The following is a 19514-nucleotide window of genomic DNA, read 5'->3' on the forward strand; positions in this document are numbered from 1 at the left end:
GCTGCGTGTGACCTTTCTCTAGTTGTGGCAATTGGGGGCTTGTCTTGTGGAGCGTGGGCTCTAAGTGCGGGGCTTCCATAGTTGCAGCACGTGGGCTCAGTATTCGCAGCGCACGGGCTCTAGGACGCGTGGCCTTCAGTAGTTGTGGTGCGCGGGCTCTAGAGCACAGGCTCAGTAGTTGTGGCGCACATACTCTGTGGCATGTGGGATCTTCCCAGACCAGAGATCAAACCCGTGTCCCATTGATAGGCGTATTCTTAACCACTGCACCACCAGGGAAGTCCTTGGAATGGTTAAAATGAAAAATTGTGACCACACCAAATGTTGGTAGGGATGTGGAGAAACTGAATCACTTATATGTTGCTGGTAGGATTTTAAAATGGTACAGCCACTCTGGAGAACAGCTTGGCAGTTTCTTTAAAAAGTAACCATTCAACAACCATATGACCAAGTAACTGCAATCCTGGGCATTTTCCCCAGGAAACAGATGATGTATATTAATACAAAAACCTGTGAATCGATATTAATAGAAGTTTTATTTGTAGTATCCCAAACTGGAAACAACCCAGATGTTCTTCCATGGAGGTATGTTTAACGAAACTGTGGTGCATCCATACCATGGAATATTTATTACTCAGCAATAAAAAGGAACGAACTATTGATACCTGCAAAAGCCTGGATGAACTCCAGAAAATTATGCTGAGTGAAAAAACCAATCTCCAAATATTAACATTGTGTTATTCCATTAATACAACATTCTGATGTGTTGTATTACATATGTATCTACAAAATTATAGAAATGGAGAACAGATTAGTGGTTGTCAGGGGTTAAGAAGGTGGTTGCGACAGAGGGGAAGTGGGCGTGGTTATAAAAAGGCAACAGGAGAGATCATTGTGAACATAGAAATATCCCATATCTTGATGTATCAATATTCAGTATCCTGGTTGTGACATTGTACTATATAGTTTGGCAAGATGGTACCATTTGGGGAAAGCCAGGTAAGGGGTATATAGCATCTCTCTGCATTATTTTTTACTTCTTGTGAATCTACAAACATCTCAAGATAACAAAGTTTTATTTAATAAAAACCTTAACAAAAACCTCCAAGTACCTGACTTCATGAAGCTTACAAGCAGGGGGGGATAGATAATAATTTTAAAATTACAGAAGTATATAATTCAAATCATAACCTTGTCTAGTTATAAGGGAAAACTTTCCTGACTTTTGAGTGACGTTTGAGATCAGTGCTGAAAGATAAGTAGGAGTTAACTAAGCATGGGGGAGTGGGTTGTTGAAGATCTTCCAGAACTGAGGGAAGAACACATGTAAAGACGCAGGGGTGGGAAAGAGCATGACACCTTGGAGTAATGAGAAGAAGGCTGAGAGGCTGGAGCGGTGAACAAGAGGATGTGAGATGGTGTCAGATGAGACTGAGTGGTTAGTCCAGATCAAGCAAAGGCTTGTGGGCAGTTTCAGGATTCTGGTCTTTTAGAGCAGTGGAAGAAATGGAAAGACTTTAAGCAGGAGAGCAGTTTGCTCAGAATGTTATTTTTAAAGGATAACTCTAGCTGTGCTTTGGGGCGTGGATTAGGGAGGGGGAGTAAGACTAACCAGGAAGCTAATTCCAGGTATCAGATGGTAAAGCTGGGATTTGGTTAAAGCAGTAAAAGTGGAAAGAACTGGATGCACTTGAAAGGTATTTAGGAGGTAGAATTCATAGGATTGGATTGCTGTTGTAAGGCGGTTTTAAAGACCATTTCAAGATTTCATTCTTTAAAAGCTAGATAGCTGGTGGTGCCATTCTCTGAGATAAATATTCAGGTTTTACATTAAAACCACAAGTTTGGCTTTTTATATTTGATTTTGAAGTGACTTTGAGATATCCAAGTGGAGATGTCCCATAGACAATTGGATATATAAATTTGGACGTCAGAGAATGATTTGGGTTGGTGGTATGAATTGAGAGTCAATAGGGCAATGGATGTGAATGCCATCATATAGAGAAAGAGTTTAGAGTAAGACCAGATCATAAGACTGAGCCTTGGGAACAACATTTCTAGGCTAGGTGGGGGAGGATAAGCCAAGAAAAGAGACTTAGCCACATGGTCAGAGAGGTAGGAGGGAAACCAAGAGAGTCAAAGAAATTAGGGAGAATTTCAAAGAGTGTTTACTGTTAACTAATGCTACTGTGAACTAATGCTGAAAATCTTGGATTTAGCCTTATGGAGGTCTTTGGTGACTTGGCAAGAGCTGTCTGGTGAATTAATTGGGGAAGAAGACAAGTTAATTTGTTAAAAGCTATGTAGTAAGCTGAATGACATATAGGAGCATTAGGATAAATTTCAGTTATTGAATATATTTTATATATAATATATATCACTGGGTGAATAAGTCAATGCATTGTAGCTACTATTATTTCCACTATTCAGATTAAAAAACTGAGTCCTAGAGATGTTAATGTCATATAACTATTAAGTATTTAAAGTCAAGATTTGCACCTGTCGTCAGCAAAATGCTACTTCTCTAAATGAAGACATTATCAAGTAAGGAAAGATTAATTTTTTCATTGATTTTTCACTCTTATTTTTTCCAATAAGCTGGGACAGAATGTATGACCTTTGAATACCCTAGAATTTAGGCTTATTGATTGAAAAAAAGAATTTAATTATGGAAAATGTCAAAATACACAAAATTATAAAGAATATCATAATCAATTAGCCATCAACAATTATCAATTCATGGCTTTTCTTGTTTAAAGGACACCCTCAACTATCATGCTCCTCCCCTGCTTCTGCTCTCCCTTATCTCAGTAGATTATTTCAAGGAAAATCCGAGACAAAGATTTTTCTAAAGTCAATCCTATTTTTTTTCAGTGTTGCCCATTTTTTCTGCTGAAACTTCCATGGGGCTTTCAAATAACCAGTTAAGCCTATCTGATAGTTCAAATATAAAAGCAGAAAATAAAATTTTATTTATAACATATTTATACTTATAAAATATAATATATAACACCTGAAAGTTATGTTTTTTAGAGCAGTTTTACATTAATAGCAAAATTGAACAATAGGTACAGAGATTTCCCATAAACCTCTGCTCCCACACATGGTTAACCTCCTCCTTTATCAACATCTCCTTCCTTTATCAACAATGGTGCACTTGTTACAAGTGGTGAAACTACACTGAAATATCATTATCACCCCAGATCCGTAGTTTACATTAATTTGTATTCACTCTCGGTGTTCTACATTCTATGGGTTTGAACAAATTTATAATGACATGTATCCACCATTATAGTATCATACAGAATAGTCTCACTTCCCTAAAAATCCACTATGTTCTGCCTATTCATCCCTCCCTCCCAAAGTTATGCAAGTTTTGATGTTACCTTTTTACTTCCAACTGGTGATAAAAACCATTCATTTAATTGATTAATAGACAACAAGTGAGTCAGCTAAACTGATGTATCTTTTGATGTTTCATACACCCTTTCTGCCAGCTGTTTATTGTAATGAAATGATAAGAAAAAACTCATAAGTTTCCAAATGTATTATTTATTTTAACTTATAAAGACACAGCTTTGGTCATCATTACTTAGAGCAGTGAGATAATGCTAATATAAATAACGGATTTGTATTTTTCTGGGTACAATCCCCACATCTTAAACACCACGAAGCTCTTTTGGAGATCACTTGTCTGTGGGCCCTAGGAAATCATGATTCCTCTGTGTGCTTTATGTGACATCACAGTCTACGTGACGGACAGCCCATGCTACACCAGCTGCCAAAGGCTGAAATGATCAGAAAAAGAGTGAGAAGATGTCGCCTCTCCTCGCTCTCTTTACAAAGGTGACAAACTCTATTCTTTCTCTAAATTCTTACCAAAGGTGGATACCGTTTTTCTTCACTTCAATTAAAAAAATTCTTTGTTTTTATTTTTAAAATAGTCTAGGAGTGGGATTTAAGAATTTAGGTTTATATACAAATACTGCATATTAATAGACATTTATAAATAGGTTGATGAGTATTCAGTATGTATGATAGATACACAGCGGTTTCACTGAAAACATATCAAATATATTGAAAATAAATAAATTTTGAGATTTCACATATTTCTCACTTTTTAAAAATTTGTTTTGTGTTTAGAAGAAAGTTGAAATATATATAGCCCAGAGCTAATTTTCAGGTTAGACTCTCTATAGCCCTAGGTACTTTACCCAAGTGTTTCAGGGGGTTACTTGGAGGCGACAGTTGACAGTTTGGGGGTAAGAATACTGAGTTAGAGGTGCTTGCATTTTTCCTGTTTTTTATTTTTCCCCAACCAGAGTGGCTCTGTTGTATGTATTATCTGCGCAATACCTTGTTAAGTGAAAGCGTTCTCCATCTAAGCTTGAAAATCAGTGGTCTACAAAAATAGCACTTTGATGGAATCATATGTCACTGGAAGGCAGCATTCAGGGAACCACAAATCCAGAATAGAAATAGGGAACAGGTGTTCCACTTTATGTGACATTTTATTTACTATGTTCAGAAAAGAAAGTAGGAAAACAAGTATTGCGGTTAAGATAATAATATTCATGTACAGAAGAGTATGATGAAAGTGCAATATTTCTATAGAGTGTAGTTTAACAAGAAACACAAAAAGGTAAAATGGTACCATGCAATGTTACTCAGTCAAGATAATCCAAGTTATAAAAATCTCATTTTACCAGAAAAAGGATAAACAGAGCTACAAATAGGTCTTCATTGTATAATATATATAAGCCCTTCTAATAGAATTAATGTGCAAAATTATTATTTTAAACATCTGAAAACATGCAACATTGCATCAAATATGTTATATCATATAATTACATTTTATTCAATGTTTATTATTATTAATTTAGAGCTTATCATTAATTTGTTCATTTATTTACTTTTTCAACATAGGTTTATTGTAAAGTGATAGAAATACAGAATAGAAAAAGTTATGATCCTGTCCCCAAGAAAATTCATCTAACGGGGCTGAAAAGAAAACTTACAAAACAAATATCTTGGAACAAATGAGTTGCAGAAATGTGTTGTACATTTTGAAATGAAATGATGATTGAGGGCTGGCAGGGCTGGGGCAAGTTTCATGGTGGAAGAGAGCTGCTACTTGTGAGAAGGACAGGGATTTGCAAATTGCGGTGGAAAGTAAAGGGATGCTAGGCAGGGAGATTGCTGTGAGCAAGGAATACAGTGTGAAGATCTTTCACAAGAGGCTGAAGGCTTGCAGGGGGGAATGATGGGAGAATTGATTGGAGCAGAAGGTTAGGGTGAGAGGGTGAAGAGACTATTTTCAAAGCCATGGTTCTCAACCTCCCTTAGTGAAGGCAGGGTGACAGTGTATATTCCTTTTAGGGTACCTATTGAAATCACTAAAAAAAGATGCTCCTACCCTCCTCTTTCAGTTTGTTCGGGCTGTTATAACAGAATACCATAGACTGGGGGACTTATAAACAACAGAAATTTATTTCTTCACAGTTCTGGAAGCTGGGGAGTTCGAGATCAAGGCGCCAGCAGATTTGGTGTCTGGTGAGAGCCTGCTTCCCGGCTTACAGACAGCATCTTGTTGCTATATCCTCACATGGCCAAAGGGGATAGGGAGCTTCTGGGAACTCTTTTTTTTTTTAAATAAATTTATTTATTTATGGCTGCGTTGGGTCTTCGTTGCTGCACGCAGGCTTTCTCTGGTTGTGGCGAGCGGGGGATACTCTTCGTTGTGGTGCACGGGCTTCTCATTGCGGTGGCTTCTCTTGTTGTGGAGCATGGGCTCTAGCCGCGTGGGCTTCAGTAGTTGTGGCATGCGGGCTCAGTAGTGTGGCTCACGGGGCCTAGAGCGCAAGCTCAGTAGTTGTGGCGAACGGGGTTAGTTGTTCCGCGGCACGTGGGATCTTTCTGGATCCGGGCTTGAACCCGTGTTCCCTCCATTGGCAGGCGGATTCTTAACCACTGTGCCACCAGGGAAGCCCATGGGAACTTTTTTATAAGGGCACTAATATCATTCATGTGGACTCTACCGTCATGACCTAACCACTTCCCAAAGGTCCCCACCCCCAAATAACATCATACTGGGGGTTAGGATTTCCAACCTATGAACTTTGGGGGACATAAATATTCAGTCTATAGCACTTTCCACCCCAAGAGATTCTTTATTTAAAAAAAAAATTTTTTTTTTGGCCGCAGCCGGTCTTAGTTGTGGCACGTGGGATCTTCACTGAGGCATGGAGGATCTTTCATTGCAGCACGTGGGCTCTTGGGTGCACCACCCGGGCTTCTATCTGGTTGTGGTGTGTGGGTTTTTCTTTCTCTATTTGTGGCGTGCGGGCTCCAGGGCGCCTGGGCTCTGTAGTTTGTAGCACTCAGGCTCTCTCGTTGAGGCACACGAGCTCAGTAGTTGTGGCGCCAGCTCAGTTGCCCCATGCGCGGCATGTGGGATCTTAGTTCCCCGACCAGGGATCGAACCTGCATCCCCTGCGTTGGAAGGTGGATTTTTTATCACTGAACCACTGGGGAAGTCATCCCATCCCCACCCCCAAGAGATTCTGATTTTCCTCTTCCATTGCTGCCTGGGTGAGAATGTATATGGTGTAATGGAGGACACTATTGGTTGGCATGTGCTGCACACGTGAAGTTTGTGGCGTTGGGCTGCTGTAGGGAAGAGGAAGTCAGTGAGGGTTTTGGACAGCTGACTAATGTGTACAAGGAGGGGAGCATTGGCTAGTGGTGTGTTAGATTTGGTGGGAGAGACTGAAGGCAGGGAGATGTTAAGAGTTGGCTGCAATTGTCTAGGCACTGAGGAGAGAGAAAGAATAGGATTTGGTATTTGAATGTTTGATGGAAGGGAAGGTGGAAGCCAGGAAAAGCAAAGTGGACCAGGCACTGTACTAAGCATAACCACCTTTCAAAGTAGGTATTGTTTCTATTTTACACAAAATAAAATCTATAAAGATGTAATACAAATTGAAGTAATACAGGATTTAAGTGGGAAAGTTAGGCTTCGAATTCAGGTCCGTCTTACTTTAGATTCTGCTCTAACATACTGTGCTTTTAATTTTGGATTTCTGAGACTAATAGAAAAAGGGACAACTGGAATGGGGATGATTTTAGGGATAAGATGAGTTTGTTTTTGAGGTTTGATGTGCTGGGAGATTGTTCATCAAGCATCTGGAAAAGTATCATTTGGCTTAGAGAGAGCTGAGGCATATAATATTTGGGACTTTTTTCATAGATGTGACAATTGATGAGGACTCCAGGAGAGACTATAAAGAACTGAAGAAGAGAGAGAGGACAAAGGCTTGACTACTAATAATTAAGTGTCCAGGTTAGAATGAAGTAGGATCAGGTATAGAAAAGCCAGAAAAAGAATAGAAAGTTATGAGGTGAAACAGGAAGTGTAGTACCACCAAAAATAAGGAAAACACTGTATAGAGGAAAAGATTGTCAAAGCTGTTGAATACTTCAGATGTCAAGGAGACAGGCTTAATCTAGCCATTAGGACAAAAATAGTTGGGGTCAGTAGTTTCAGAAGAGGATTCACACAGGAGCCAGTGTGTAATGAATTAAACAATAAGATGGTGAAGTTAGGGAAATAGATCATCTACTAAAGTCTGTAGTCTCTTATTTTGAGATACTGAGAAAAAGAGAAAATGTGAGAGGAATTAGTGTATGGTCACTAGAAAAAAGAGCAGTGCCTAGGGAAGGTTTTTTGATAGGGAAAACTGGGCATCTTTATAACTCGGTAAAGAAAGAGACAATTGAAAGAGTAGAAGTTTGAAAGGCAAGTGAAGAAAGGAAAATGACTTTCTTAAAGGAAAAAAAAGTTTTAATTTGAAGAATACTAAAAATAGTAAGTAACGCCTATAATCAACCACTAAAAATTATATAAGGTAAATTGAAGGCCCTTCTTAAGTCCTCTAATTTACAAACCCCTCTCCCATTTTACCTTCCCTGTTAATGGTTTGGCAGAAATATATTCTAGGTTTTTCCTTTATTTAAACAAGCATCTGCCTTTCTCTTTGCATCTGTTCCCAAAAGCACACTTTTTGTTAAATTAAAATAAAATGATGCTGTATAATGTTTTCAAATTGCTTCTTTCATATCAATCATGGAGATTTTTCTAGGTCAATACACACAGTCACATATCAAATCCATTTTATTCTTTTTAACAGGTGCATAATATTCTTTTGTTTGGCCAGACCATAATTTATATCAAAATCCCTTCATTGATGAACATTTTTTGGTACATTATTTCTAGAAAGCGGGTTGCTGGGTGTGGTGGGCTGAATGGAGCCTCCAAAGATATCCACACTCTAATCCCAGGAATCTATGAATGTTACTTTGCAGATATGATTATTAACTTAATCACTGCAACTGGATACTGCAATGGGAAGATTATCCTGGATTATTTGTGTAGGCCCTAAATGTAATTACAAATGTCTTTATAAGAGGGAGGCAGAGGGAGATTTTACTATAGAAGAAAAAGGCCATGTAATTACAGAAGCAGAGAGAAGCAGTGCCAGAGAGATAGAAGATACTATGCCACTGGCTTTGAAGCAGGAGGAAAGGGCCAAAAGCCAAGTAATATAGTTAGCCTTCGGAAGTTAGAAAAGGCAAGGAAACAGATTCTCCCCGGAGCCTCCCGAAGAAACCAGCCTTGCTGAAACCTTGATTTTAGTCCTTATAACTCATTTCAGGTTTCTGGCCACCAGAGCTATAAAAGATAAATTTGTGTTGGTTTAAGCCACCAATTTTGTAGTAATTCAGTATGACTTCATCTGAACTTGATTACATCTGCAAAGACCCTATTTCCAAATAAGGTCATATTCATATGTATTGGAGGTTAGGACTTTAACATATATTTGGGGGGACACAGTTCAACCCATACACCTGTTAAAAAAAAGTCAATTCATCTGTAAGTGGTTTTACATTTTGATTTCTGGGAACTTGTCATTTAATGCTGGAATTATTATTGCCTCACAGAAATTACACAATTCTTGGCTGGATTTGGGATTTCAGGAAATCCCGGAGGGAATAGGGAGGATGGGTGGGTATTTTGAGGATAATGAGTCTGGTATGGATCAGAGAGTGTTTCAGAATATATACATGTAGCACATCACTTTTATAAAATTAGTGAGCAAAACAAAACAACATATTTTTTCCTTTCATTTATTCTTGTTCGTTTTTTAATTTTTATTCTATATTGGAGTATAGTTTATTAACAATGTTGTGTTAGTTTCAGGTGTACAGCAAAGTGATTCAGTTATACATATACATGTATAAATTCTTTTTCAAATTCTTTTCCCATTTAGGTTATTACAGAGTACTGAGCAGAGTTCCCTGTGCTATACAGTAGGTCCTTGTTGGTTATCTATTTTGTTTTGTTTTATTTTATTTTATTTTTGGCCGCCCCACACAGCTTGTGGGATCTTAATTGCCCGACCAGGGATTGAACCTGTGCCCTCTGTGGTGAAAATACAGAGTCCTAACCACTGGACCGCTCGGGAATTCCCTATCTATTTTAAATATAGCAGTGTGTACATGTCAATCCCAAATTCCCAGTCTATCCCTCCCCCCACCACCCTTTCCCCCGTTACCATAAATTTGTTCTCTAAGCCTGTTTGTCTTTTAAATAAGTTCATTTTAATCATTTTTTTTTGATTCCGCATATAAGCGATATCATATGATACTTGTCTTTGTCTGATTTACTTCGCTTAGTATGATAATCTTCAGGTCCATCCATGTTGCTGCAAATAGTGAAATAACATATTTTCACACACACATATATAGAATATGTGTGTGATATTTGAATACGCTCTAAAGAAAAGCAGCAAAGTAGGGGGAAGAGGACAGCAGGGATGGCATAGGGAGGAACACAGAGGATTCTGCAGTGTGGTGACTTCACGGGTGTTTATTATTAGCCTTCATTATTTAATACCTTTTGCATGTATTAATATATAATAAAACAGCAAGTATGAGTTAACGCTTTAATGTAAAATTGTGCCTATATAACACAAAATTTTTAAAAATGGCATAGAGATGGTAGAAAATATGTTTTGAGAATTGAGGTTCATGCAAATAAGGCCGGAAATCTACATTGGAAAGCGGCACAATCTGTTTCTTCAGGCCAACTTTTCCAGGTGGTACTTGGAAAAGCTGACGGATGACAGAGCACCGGGTAAACTCACGCTAATTATGAAATCGTGAGTAAAATAACTTGTGCTTCTATAAAACTCAAGCACCAAAAAATCAGGAGGCTCACAAGGTGAGCAGAAGAATTCCCAGAACCGCAGTTTCCACACTGTTTCATCACCCTACCAGTAAAAACCCTCTCGGAGATGTTGCATCTCCGAAAAGACTGTTTTCCCATTCCAAAATGACGACTCCGGCGTCACAACTTAGGTATAGCGCATGTCCGGAAGTTACGCAACCCCATAAGGCAGCGCGCCCCTATCCGTGGGGAGAATTTCCGCCATTTTTGAAAATCGGGGAGGTGCGGGGCCAAGTGTCGCCGCTGCTGCGATGGCAGCGTTTGCTGTAGAACCCCAGGTGCCCACGTTAGGTGAGTAAAAAACTGCTTTTCCTCCCTAGCATTGCGATGCACGCCGTAATCTTGGAAGCGGGCAAGCCTGAAAGGCAGTAGTCATAGGGCTCTCGTCTCTAATTTCAGCCTCAGAGGGGCAGCCTCTGGCTCGCACCCAACTTCTTAGTCCGCCCCCTACTCGAGGAGTCTACACCCAGCCGCTACCAAAGCGGCTCCGGGAAAATGCGGGCCCCGAGGAGGGCGAAGAAACGGCGGTCTTGTGGTGACTCAGCTGTTTTGTGCCCCCTTACGCCGGAGCCAGACCTATCCATACCTGGGACTCCGCCAGCGCGTAGACGCGATGCTAGGTTCCGGGATCCGGGGAAGAGTTGGTGGGAAGGAACTCACCTGTGAACACCTGGGTGGGCAGTGCTCTGGAGTGTGGTTACCTTTCACCGCTGTTTGGTCACCTAGGCTTCTAGTTCCAGTTTGATTCCTTCCTTCTCCCGGCTTTGCAGAAGAAATCAGTTTTTAATGGAAGCTTGAATCGTGCGACATTTAATTAACCAGGTGATGCAGCCATTGAGATATTAGCCTTAATAGGAGGCCAGGAGTTCGCTCGATTTCCCCCGGCTTTATCTTGGGAAAATGACTAAGTATTGTAGGTGGTCTTTTCCTCTAATCGGTCACGTCATGATTTTTTAAAAAAAAATTCATTACCATTATTTAATGGGGGCGGGCATTGTTGAGATGTGTTGACTTCAGAAAATCTTGCCAAGTTAGCAGGATGTCGATTTTGTGTGTGTGTCTGCTGAGTTTTGTGAGAACCGTTGAATATCTTAGAACAGAAAATAAATCGTCTATTGTCATAGAGATGTATTTGAAAGTTCGGTTACAACTTTATGAGTTTGAAAGGAGAGCAAGCAAGCAGGATATGTATCTGTAGAATGAGTTTTATTAGAGTTGAAGGATGTATAATGCTTGCCATGTTTTGTGCAAAATAAGTTTCTTTTGAGAATAGAGGAACGTGTTTTAGCATTAGTTATAAAAAACTAAATGCATAATATCAACAGAGATACTCAGCTACATTTAAAGTTGGTCTAGGTATTATGTCTTGTATTATTTTAGAGGTCAAAAAGCTTTTCATTTCCAGTTCCAAAGTTTTCTACTCAACAAAAACATTTTGGAGTGTATGTTTTTTTGGGTTACAAATATGAATAAACCTCTGGTCAGAAATCTGACATTAGTTGTATTAATTGCTCAAGTCCACATATTGCAGATATTCCAGACGAGGAATAAACGTTTTCCCAGCACCTAATGGTACAGTAAAACTAATGGTTACTTCAACAAACAATGCTAGCTGAGTAAGACACTGTACTTAACATGTTAGGAGTACAAGACTGAAATGGAATTTAAGACTTTCCAGATCCATTGGTATAGCTCTCTAAGTGAAAGGGTGGGATGGTAAGTGACAGTTCAGTTAAGAGCCCTTTGTGCCCTCCTCACTCTGCTGCTTTCTACTGTATCACAATATACATTCGGATGTGTCAGAAATTTTCTTGACTTCATTATTTCTATACTTGCCATATATGTATTTTTTTTCTTTTGGGGCTGGGAGAGTGAACGTAGTTGGTGGTACCTAAAGCTTTGTAATACATTTATTACTATGGGTTTATAAATATATGTTCATAGTATGCTTTTGTTTAGACTTTTGGTTTGATTTTAGTGGTATGTTCTTTGGAAATATGTAATAGTACTGTGGTAACATTGTAACTAGCACTTTGAAGTAATTACAATGTAGTATAGCTCTTCACACCTTATTTCAGTATTTGCTTTATTCTTTTCCTGAATTTCTTTTCCTTTTTCCTTTTTTATGTGTTTGCATTGTTAATATCTAGGTCTACTATGATTAGAAATAAGAGGAAGAATAAATAATTGACAGCATTTGGATAGCAAGAAACACATTTTTGAGGCTGTTTAGAAGTTAAGGAATAGTTAATAAAGGTAATATAAATAACATACCAAATGTTTGACCTTTCTGAGTACCATGAATCACATTCAGGCTTGTCAGATAGTTGAAAAATTAAATTTTCATAAGCAGAAATTGCAAATTCTACATATACACATCAGTTCCTCAGTTTTGGCTATTGTAAGATACTATTAGAATAATAATAACTAATATTTGGTGAATACTTACTGTATGTTAGGCACTTGAGATAAGTGCTTTACTTGCTGTAAGTCTAATCAAAGCTCTGTGGGTGGGTACTACAGTTATGTCCATTTTGCTGAGACGGGAACCGAGGTCTCTTGACTCCAGAGCCCATGTTTTCCTTACTGGGCTATTTTGTTCTGAAATTAGAGGAAGTTATAGCTTCCTTATTTTTTCATAGTTGGAATAATAATAATACCTACCCTATAAATTGTGAAAAATAATTTTGAATTGATGATTGTGAAGTATCAGTTCTTAAGTTGGTTTTATGTTGGGGAGACTTTTATTGGTTATTCTTAACTTTAAAATGAATGGTTTTAAAAATGACCCAAAACAACCTTTCCAAATCTTTTCAATATAATTCTTAATTGGTGTGCTTATCATCACATTATTTCATATGTGCTTTAATGTGTGCATGATTACACTTTTATTACAAAAATGACTGACAGTTGTATATGGGGAAAGAAAAACGGGACATACAGCACGCTAAACCTATTGTGTTTGATTTGCTTAGACTTTGTGTAACTAGTGCACCTTGTTCTTGTTTTCGGTTGTTACATAGTAGAAGCTGATCCAGAAATGGAAGGAAGTTATTCTCTATGTATTAGGGATTTTTTTTTAGATAATAAGCTAAAATTTTAAAATTTAAAAGTAAGTGTTGATTCTTAAATCTATGAAGTAATGTAAACAAAAACAGCTGTCAAATATTATTTGGTTAATACAAAATGTTTCACATTTTTCTAGAAATAATTTTTATTGGTTTTTAAAATAATAAAATGAACTATGGTTCTGTAATACTTAACAGTTTTGATTAAATTCTCAAAATTGTTTATGCTGAACATATGTATATGTATAACTGATTCACTTTGTTATAAAGCAGAAACTAACACACCATTGTAAAGCAATTATACCCCGATAAAGATTTTAAAAAAATTGTTTATGCTGGATTCTTGCATCTTTTTGTTAGATATTGTTACGTTAAAGTCCTTTCTTTGTGTTATTTTATTTTCTGATTCATTTAGGATCTGAACCAATGATGCTGGGTTCACCCACGTCTCCAAAGCCAGGGGTTAATGCCCAGTTCCTACCTGGATTTTTAATGGGGGATTTGCCAGCTCCAGTGACTCCACAACCTCGATCAATTAGTGGCCCTTCAGTAGGAGTAATGGAAATGAGATCACCTTTACTTGCAGGTAGGTAAATTGCTTATAATAGTTTTATAGTACTATCAGTACATGTACAAGAATTTTAAAAAGGGTAGTGATGCAGCGTTCACCCTCAAACCACATTTATTTTAAAAAATTAAGCAGTGTCTCTATTTTTTATTTTAAGATTATTGTAATAGAGGTGTAAGCAATATAAGTTACTATAATTCCAAGAACCACTCACTAAAAATATGCATACTACATTTTATTCAATCTAAGATGCCATTGATTGTAAAACTCACCATTTTTTTAAAATTTAATTTAATTTTATTTTTTTTTGTGGTACGTGGGCCTCTCACTGTTGCGGCCTCTCCCGTTGTGGAGCACAGGCTCCGACACGCAGGCTCAGCGGCCATGGCTCATGGGCCCAGCCGCTCCGCGGCATGTGGGATCTTCCTGGACCGGGGCACAAACCCGTGTCCCCTGCATCGGCAGGCAGACTGTCAACCACTGCGCCACCAGGGAAGCCCAAACTCACCATTATTTTAAGTACCACTAAGAAAGAAAAACACTACATATGATAGAACAACATTTGCCAGTTTTTGTAAATTATCCCTGTTTCGGAGATGTTAGTGTGTGTGGGTGGGGGGAGGGGAATATGGTCGTTTAACTTCAGCTGAATTCAATTTGAATAATACATCTTAAATGTAATAATAGCAAATAGTCAAAAGAAGTGTAATTTGAAAATCTGTAAATATGAATTCTACTTCTAGTCATAGTGAATTAAGAGTCTCACTTATAGTGTGTTTAGTGAAAGGACTTACTCCACAAACTATGATTTGCAGTTGCCAGCACAAAATGTTATGTAAATGAAACATATCTTTTACAGGACTCTTTTAGCAAACAAATATTGGAAAAGATAACTTGGAAGTTTTGACTGTGAGTAGTGAGAGCTACAAAAATGATTGAATTCCAAATGTGAGCTAATATCCTTTTAATAGATGTTTAAATGAAAATTCTTCTTACTTTAATTGTCCTTAAGGTATTATTTCAGTTAAAGTGGTTTATTATCTTTTTTTTTTTTTTTTTAGGATTGATCAGGGAGAATTATAAGTTATATTTGAAGTGATTCACTTAAGAACGTTATTCTGGACAGATTTTTGTTTTTTACGTATTTCAAGTGTATTATTTTATTACTGTAGCTACCGTATATTGAGTGTTTATGAGCCAGGCAGTATGCTAAGCATTTTATATGTTATTTTCATTCTTTTATCAGTCTTAAAGGGTAGTTAGTAGTATCCTCCAAAAGAGGAAGCTGAGGCTAAATGCAGTATAGAACTTGCTGAAGCTCACTGGTTAGTGACAGCAGGAGGTTAAAGCCCAGGTCAATCTTGTTCTATAGCCTGTGCTCTAATCTAAATACCTTATGCCGTACTGTCTAGGCTCAGACATTAGTCTTACAGAGGGCCTGGACTGCTTTGCTACTTGGCATTGTTGATTCTCTGACTTAACGAAGATCCCTTTGTATCCCCCAAAGTTGGTCCTTTTCCTGTATGTTTATTATGTACTTAAATATATTTCTACTGTGAGAAACCTGAATAGAAATTTGACAGTCAAATTCCACATTATGAGATTATATTCAAGTGTATACAAACTGGAGCTGTTTAATACCTACTTTCAAGTGAGAAATAGGATCAAATTTTGTATTGAAATGTTAAGCATCTTAACATCTAGAGAAAACAAAAGCATCTAGAGAAAACAAAAGTTGCATGTGTTTACTAAAAACTAAAATTTCTATTTACTTATTCTGGAACCTTTTATTCAAAGTGCAGTCTATGGATCACCAACATTGGCATCACTGGGAGCTTGTTAGAAATTCATAGTCTCAGGCTCCATCTCACATGATCTGAGACATAACCTGAATTTTAACAAGATGCCCAGGTGATTCTTCTGTGTATTAAGATCTGAGAATTGCTGGGAGACAGGAATTTAAGTCATTATTTTAAAAATATTAATTTAAAAGATCTTACCAGAAAGATGGAGGATTTCTTTATTTTCTCACCTGTCTATATTTTTTGTGCATTGTTAGGTGGGTCACCACCACAGCCAGTTGTACCAGCTCATAAAGATAAAAGTGGAGCTCCACCAGTTAGAAGTATATATGATGACATTTCCAGCCCAGGACTTGGATCAACACCTTTAACTTCAAGAAGACAGGTGACACACATATCCTCATTCAGGACCATACATGTCCTTATTTCATGTTTTTATGTGGTTTTACAGGGAGGGTCAGTGATTTGAAGTGTTTGCCTGAGGTCTGTTTTAGTGTAATTCTATTGCACAGAATAAGCATTAGGGATAGTTATCCTAGAGTCTAATTAAATTGTGTTTATCGTGAAATGTACTTAAAAATGTGATAGAACTTAGATAATTTTCTCGTATAGATAATTCTGTGGTTTTTAAAGGTGTGCCTATTCACCTGTCCATGCCCCCAACCTCCTTAATAAACATGTAGAAATGATTATCATTTAAATTGTTCATTGTTTAACAAGTTCAATATTTATACATAATTTTGTGAAAGAACAAGTGAGGATTCAGGGTTTATCCAGATCTAAGGCACCTTGTAATGATTTGAGGTCTTTATTTTAGGGATGGTTTTATTAATATAAGACCAATATCCTTTTAGAGCTGTGTTCACTGTTTACTTATTTTACTGAAAACGCTTCCTTCTGCATGTTTATGAGCTGATGGTTTAGTGTGTTCCTGGTGTTGGTGTTCTGATGGTGATGTTAAATTTTGGTTGGTGTAGATGTAGGTGTTCTGATGGTCATGTTAAGTTTTGGTTGGTGTAGATGTAGGTGTTCTGATGGTGTTATTTTCAGTCAGGTTATACAAGGTAGAGATTCTCTGTTTTAATGGTACTGATAGCACAAAAAAGTATGTAATACTTATGAAGTACCTACAGTGCACATGGCCTGATCTTATAACTTCCCACGTATTGTCTCATTTAATCCTCACAGTGAATCTGTGAGGTAGCTCTTACGAGCTTTATTTTATCATTGAGGAAACTAGGACACGGAAAGCCTAAGTAATTTGTCAAGGGTAAGGCAGCTAGTCTAGCAGAGCCAGATTTTAAACCTAGCAATCTTGAATCTAGAGCCAGTGTTTACAAGAGCAATGTTCTGCTAATACACACTACTGTGATTTCTCTTGATTGTCAGTTGAAAGGTAGTGTGGATTTTTCTTTTAAGTAGGAAGTTTAGTAGCTTTTATAGTCAAAAGTTTTCTCTCCTATTACTATTATGCCTAGAAGGATATGTAAACAAAGTGTATCAGCTAAACTGGTAAGTTCTTTGTATAACGACATTTCTGCTGTTTGATTTGGAGAAATATTTTATGGCCTTTCCCTAAATCAAATATAGCATATTTTTTGGCAAGTTTAAAAAAAGTAGAAAAATCTTTCAGTAAATTTTGATTATAGGCTTGATATGCATGGCATACTAGGCCTGTTTGTCAAGCAAAGCAAAATTAATTCATTGAGTTAAACAGATTACTTTCTTTTTCCATCACTTCTACACGTGCCCTCCTGTCGAGTGTAGTAGCTACTAGCCAAGTGTGGCTGTTGACACTTGAAATGTGGCTAGTCCTATACTGAATTGAGGTATACATGCATACTATAAAATTAACAACTGCTTGTGTGGCTTGTGTTATATGTGGACAGTGGTGTTATAAACTTAACTATGTCCATGGGGCTTCCCTGGTGGCGCAGTGGTTGGGAGTCCGCCTGCTGATGCGGGGGATGCGGGTTCGTGCCCCGGTCCGGGAGGATCCCACGTTCCGCGGAGCGGCTGGGCCCGTGAGCCATGGCCGCTGGGCCTGTGCGTCCGGAGCCTGTGCCCCGCAACGGGAGAGGCCACAGCAGTGAGAGGCCCGCGTACCGCCAAAAAAAAAAACAACAAAACTTAACTATGTTCAGAATATTCTGGTCTGGAGTATTTTTCTAAAGGTTGATAGATAAATCTGATGTTTAGTTTGATATGAGGATCTCTGACTTATAAGTTTATGCCAGTTTTTATTACTTCTCTCATAATACATGAAAAGAAAGGTAGTTTATAGTTATTGCTATGTTCAAAATGTTTAAAAATCTTGTGGATCATAATTTGTAGAGAAAGTTTTTGATTTGAAAGTTGGTAAGAATATTATTAAAGTCCAAATTAGTTTTGCCACCTGACACTTTGGTCAACCTCTCTCTAATCAGGAAAGAAGTTATCATTAAGAATTGAACAATGCATTTTGTATCCCTCCTAACAATCTCTCAGCATTTGGTCTGGTTGCTGGATAATAGCCAGATTTTAGATTTTCTTAGTTTAGTCAGAATCTGTTAAAAAATTTTCTCTCTATATGTTTACTTCTAGAGAAAGAGTCTGTTTCTCATTCTGAATTAGATATTTCTGTTTTTGTTTATAGAAGGACTTTTAACTACTTTAATCTCTAATTTTCTCACATTTAAAGGAGTTAGTCTTTGTTACTTTCTGCTAGTAAGGGCAGAGATATGCTGTCTTTTACTGTATAGACTGATTTGAATCTATAGTATTTCATGGTTTGTAAATGTCAATTTAGAAATATAGTTTTGCCATCTTTCTATGTTTCAATGTGAACTTGATGATTTGAGGAATCACCATTATCTCTGTTATTTCAAATATTGTATCTTAGGAACTAAAAACAAATAGCAGTGTTACTGTCTACTAAAAATAATGTCTTTTTATCTAATGCAACTTTTCTTATATTAAACATATACTACGCTAACAAGTCTGGCATTTTAGATTAATACTGTTCAGCTTAAAAAAAATAAAAAAACTTAGAGAGTACTCTTCAATTGTGAGCTAATAGGCATTTCCAATACCTGGTAGACATTCAGTTGTCTGTTGAATGTAGTTTTTCAACACTTATTGTGTTTGTGTTATGGTTAGAACTTTGCATTTTTACTTTAACACTTCTGTTTTCACATAGGCAAACATTTCAGTAATGCAGAGTCCTCTTGTCGGAGTTATGACAACTACTCCTGGAACAGGTAAGCAATGCCTTTTAACACCAATGACTATTCTTTACTCTTTGAATGAAGATAATATAAGACCTTTGTTGGTCATTGCCAAAATTTTGTCTTTTATATTTCAAACTTGGAGACTTTTCTCAAATGTCAATAACTTCCTTCAGCAAGGAAATATTTATTTGTATATTATTATTTTCTGAACTTATAGATAAGATGAGATATTTTACTGAAAAATATTAAAAAATTTAAAAATATGTATTTAATAGTGTCTCCTGAATTGTTAAAAACTAATTTTAAAAAAAGTAGTTGCAATTGAGAAGAAGAATAATACAGAGACTGAATAATAAAGATGTTTTGAGAGATATTAATGCATAGCTATAAATCTAAATGTCATTGACTACAAACAGCCACTGATTATATCTCATTTTTCTTTAAGATTAATGGTTTTTTTAATCACGGTTAGCATCATCATAAGCACAGCTCTTCTAACATATTTGTATATTTATAATCTATCAAATGTTCGTTCAGTAAATATTTGAGCACATAACCAAGTATCAGGCCTTGGGAAAC

At 37.2% G+C, this 19514-nt stretch overlaps 1 protein-coding gene across 4 annotated transcripts in view; it reads left to right on the top strand.

Moving 5' to 3' along the window:
* Positions 1-10495: 10495 nt before the first annotated feature.
* The window catches only part of NUP35 (nucleoporin 35), a 38295-nt gene continuing 29276 nt past the window's right edge, over positions 10496-19514 (top strand). The window contains exons 1-5 of one of the 4 annotated variants that reach the window (XM_079923469.1): positions 10519-10579; positions 12439-12544; positions 13772-13942; positions 15984-16111; positions 18905-18965. In XM_079923469.1, the coding sequence (XP_079779595.1) occupies positions 13783-13942; positions 15984-16111; positions 18905-18965 (349 nt within the window). In that variant the 5' untranslated portion in view covers positions 10519-10579; positions 12439-12544; positions 13772-13782. Of the gene's footprint in view, positions 10580-12438; positions 12545-13771; positions 13943-14783; positions 14873-15983; positions 16112-18904; positions 18966-19514 lie in introns of those variants that run through there. The other 3 variants (XM_079923468.1, XM_079923471.1, XM_079923470.1) reach the window with 3 other exon arrangements.

Source organism: Stenella coeruleoalba (assembly GCF_951394435.1).
Source record: "Stenella coeruleoalba genome assembly, chromosome: 6".
In the NCBI taxonomy this organism is placed as follows: Eukaryota; Metazoa; Chordata; class Mammalia; order Artiodactyla; family Delphinidae; genus Stenella; species Stenella coeruleoalba.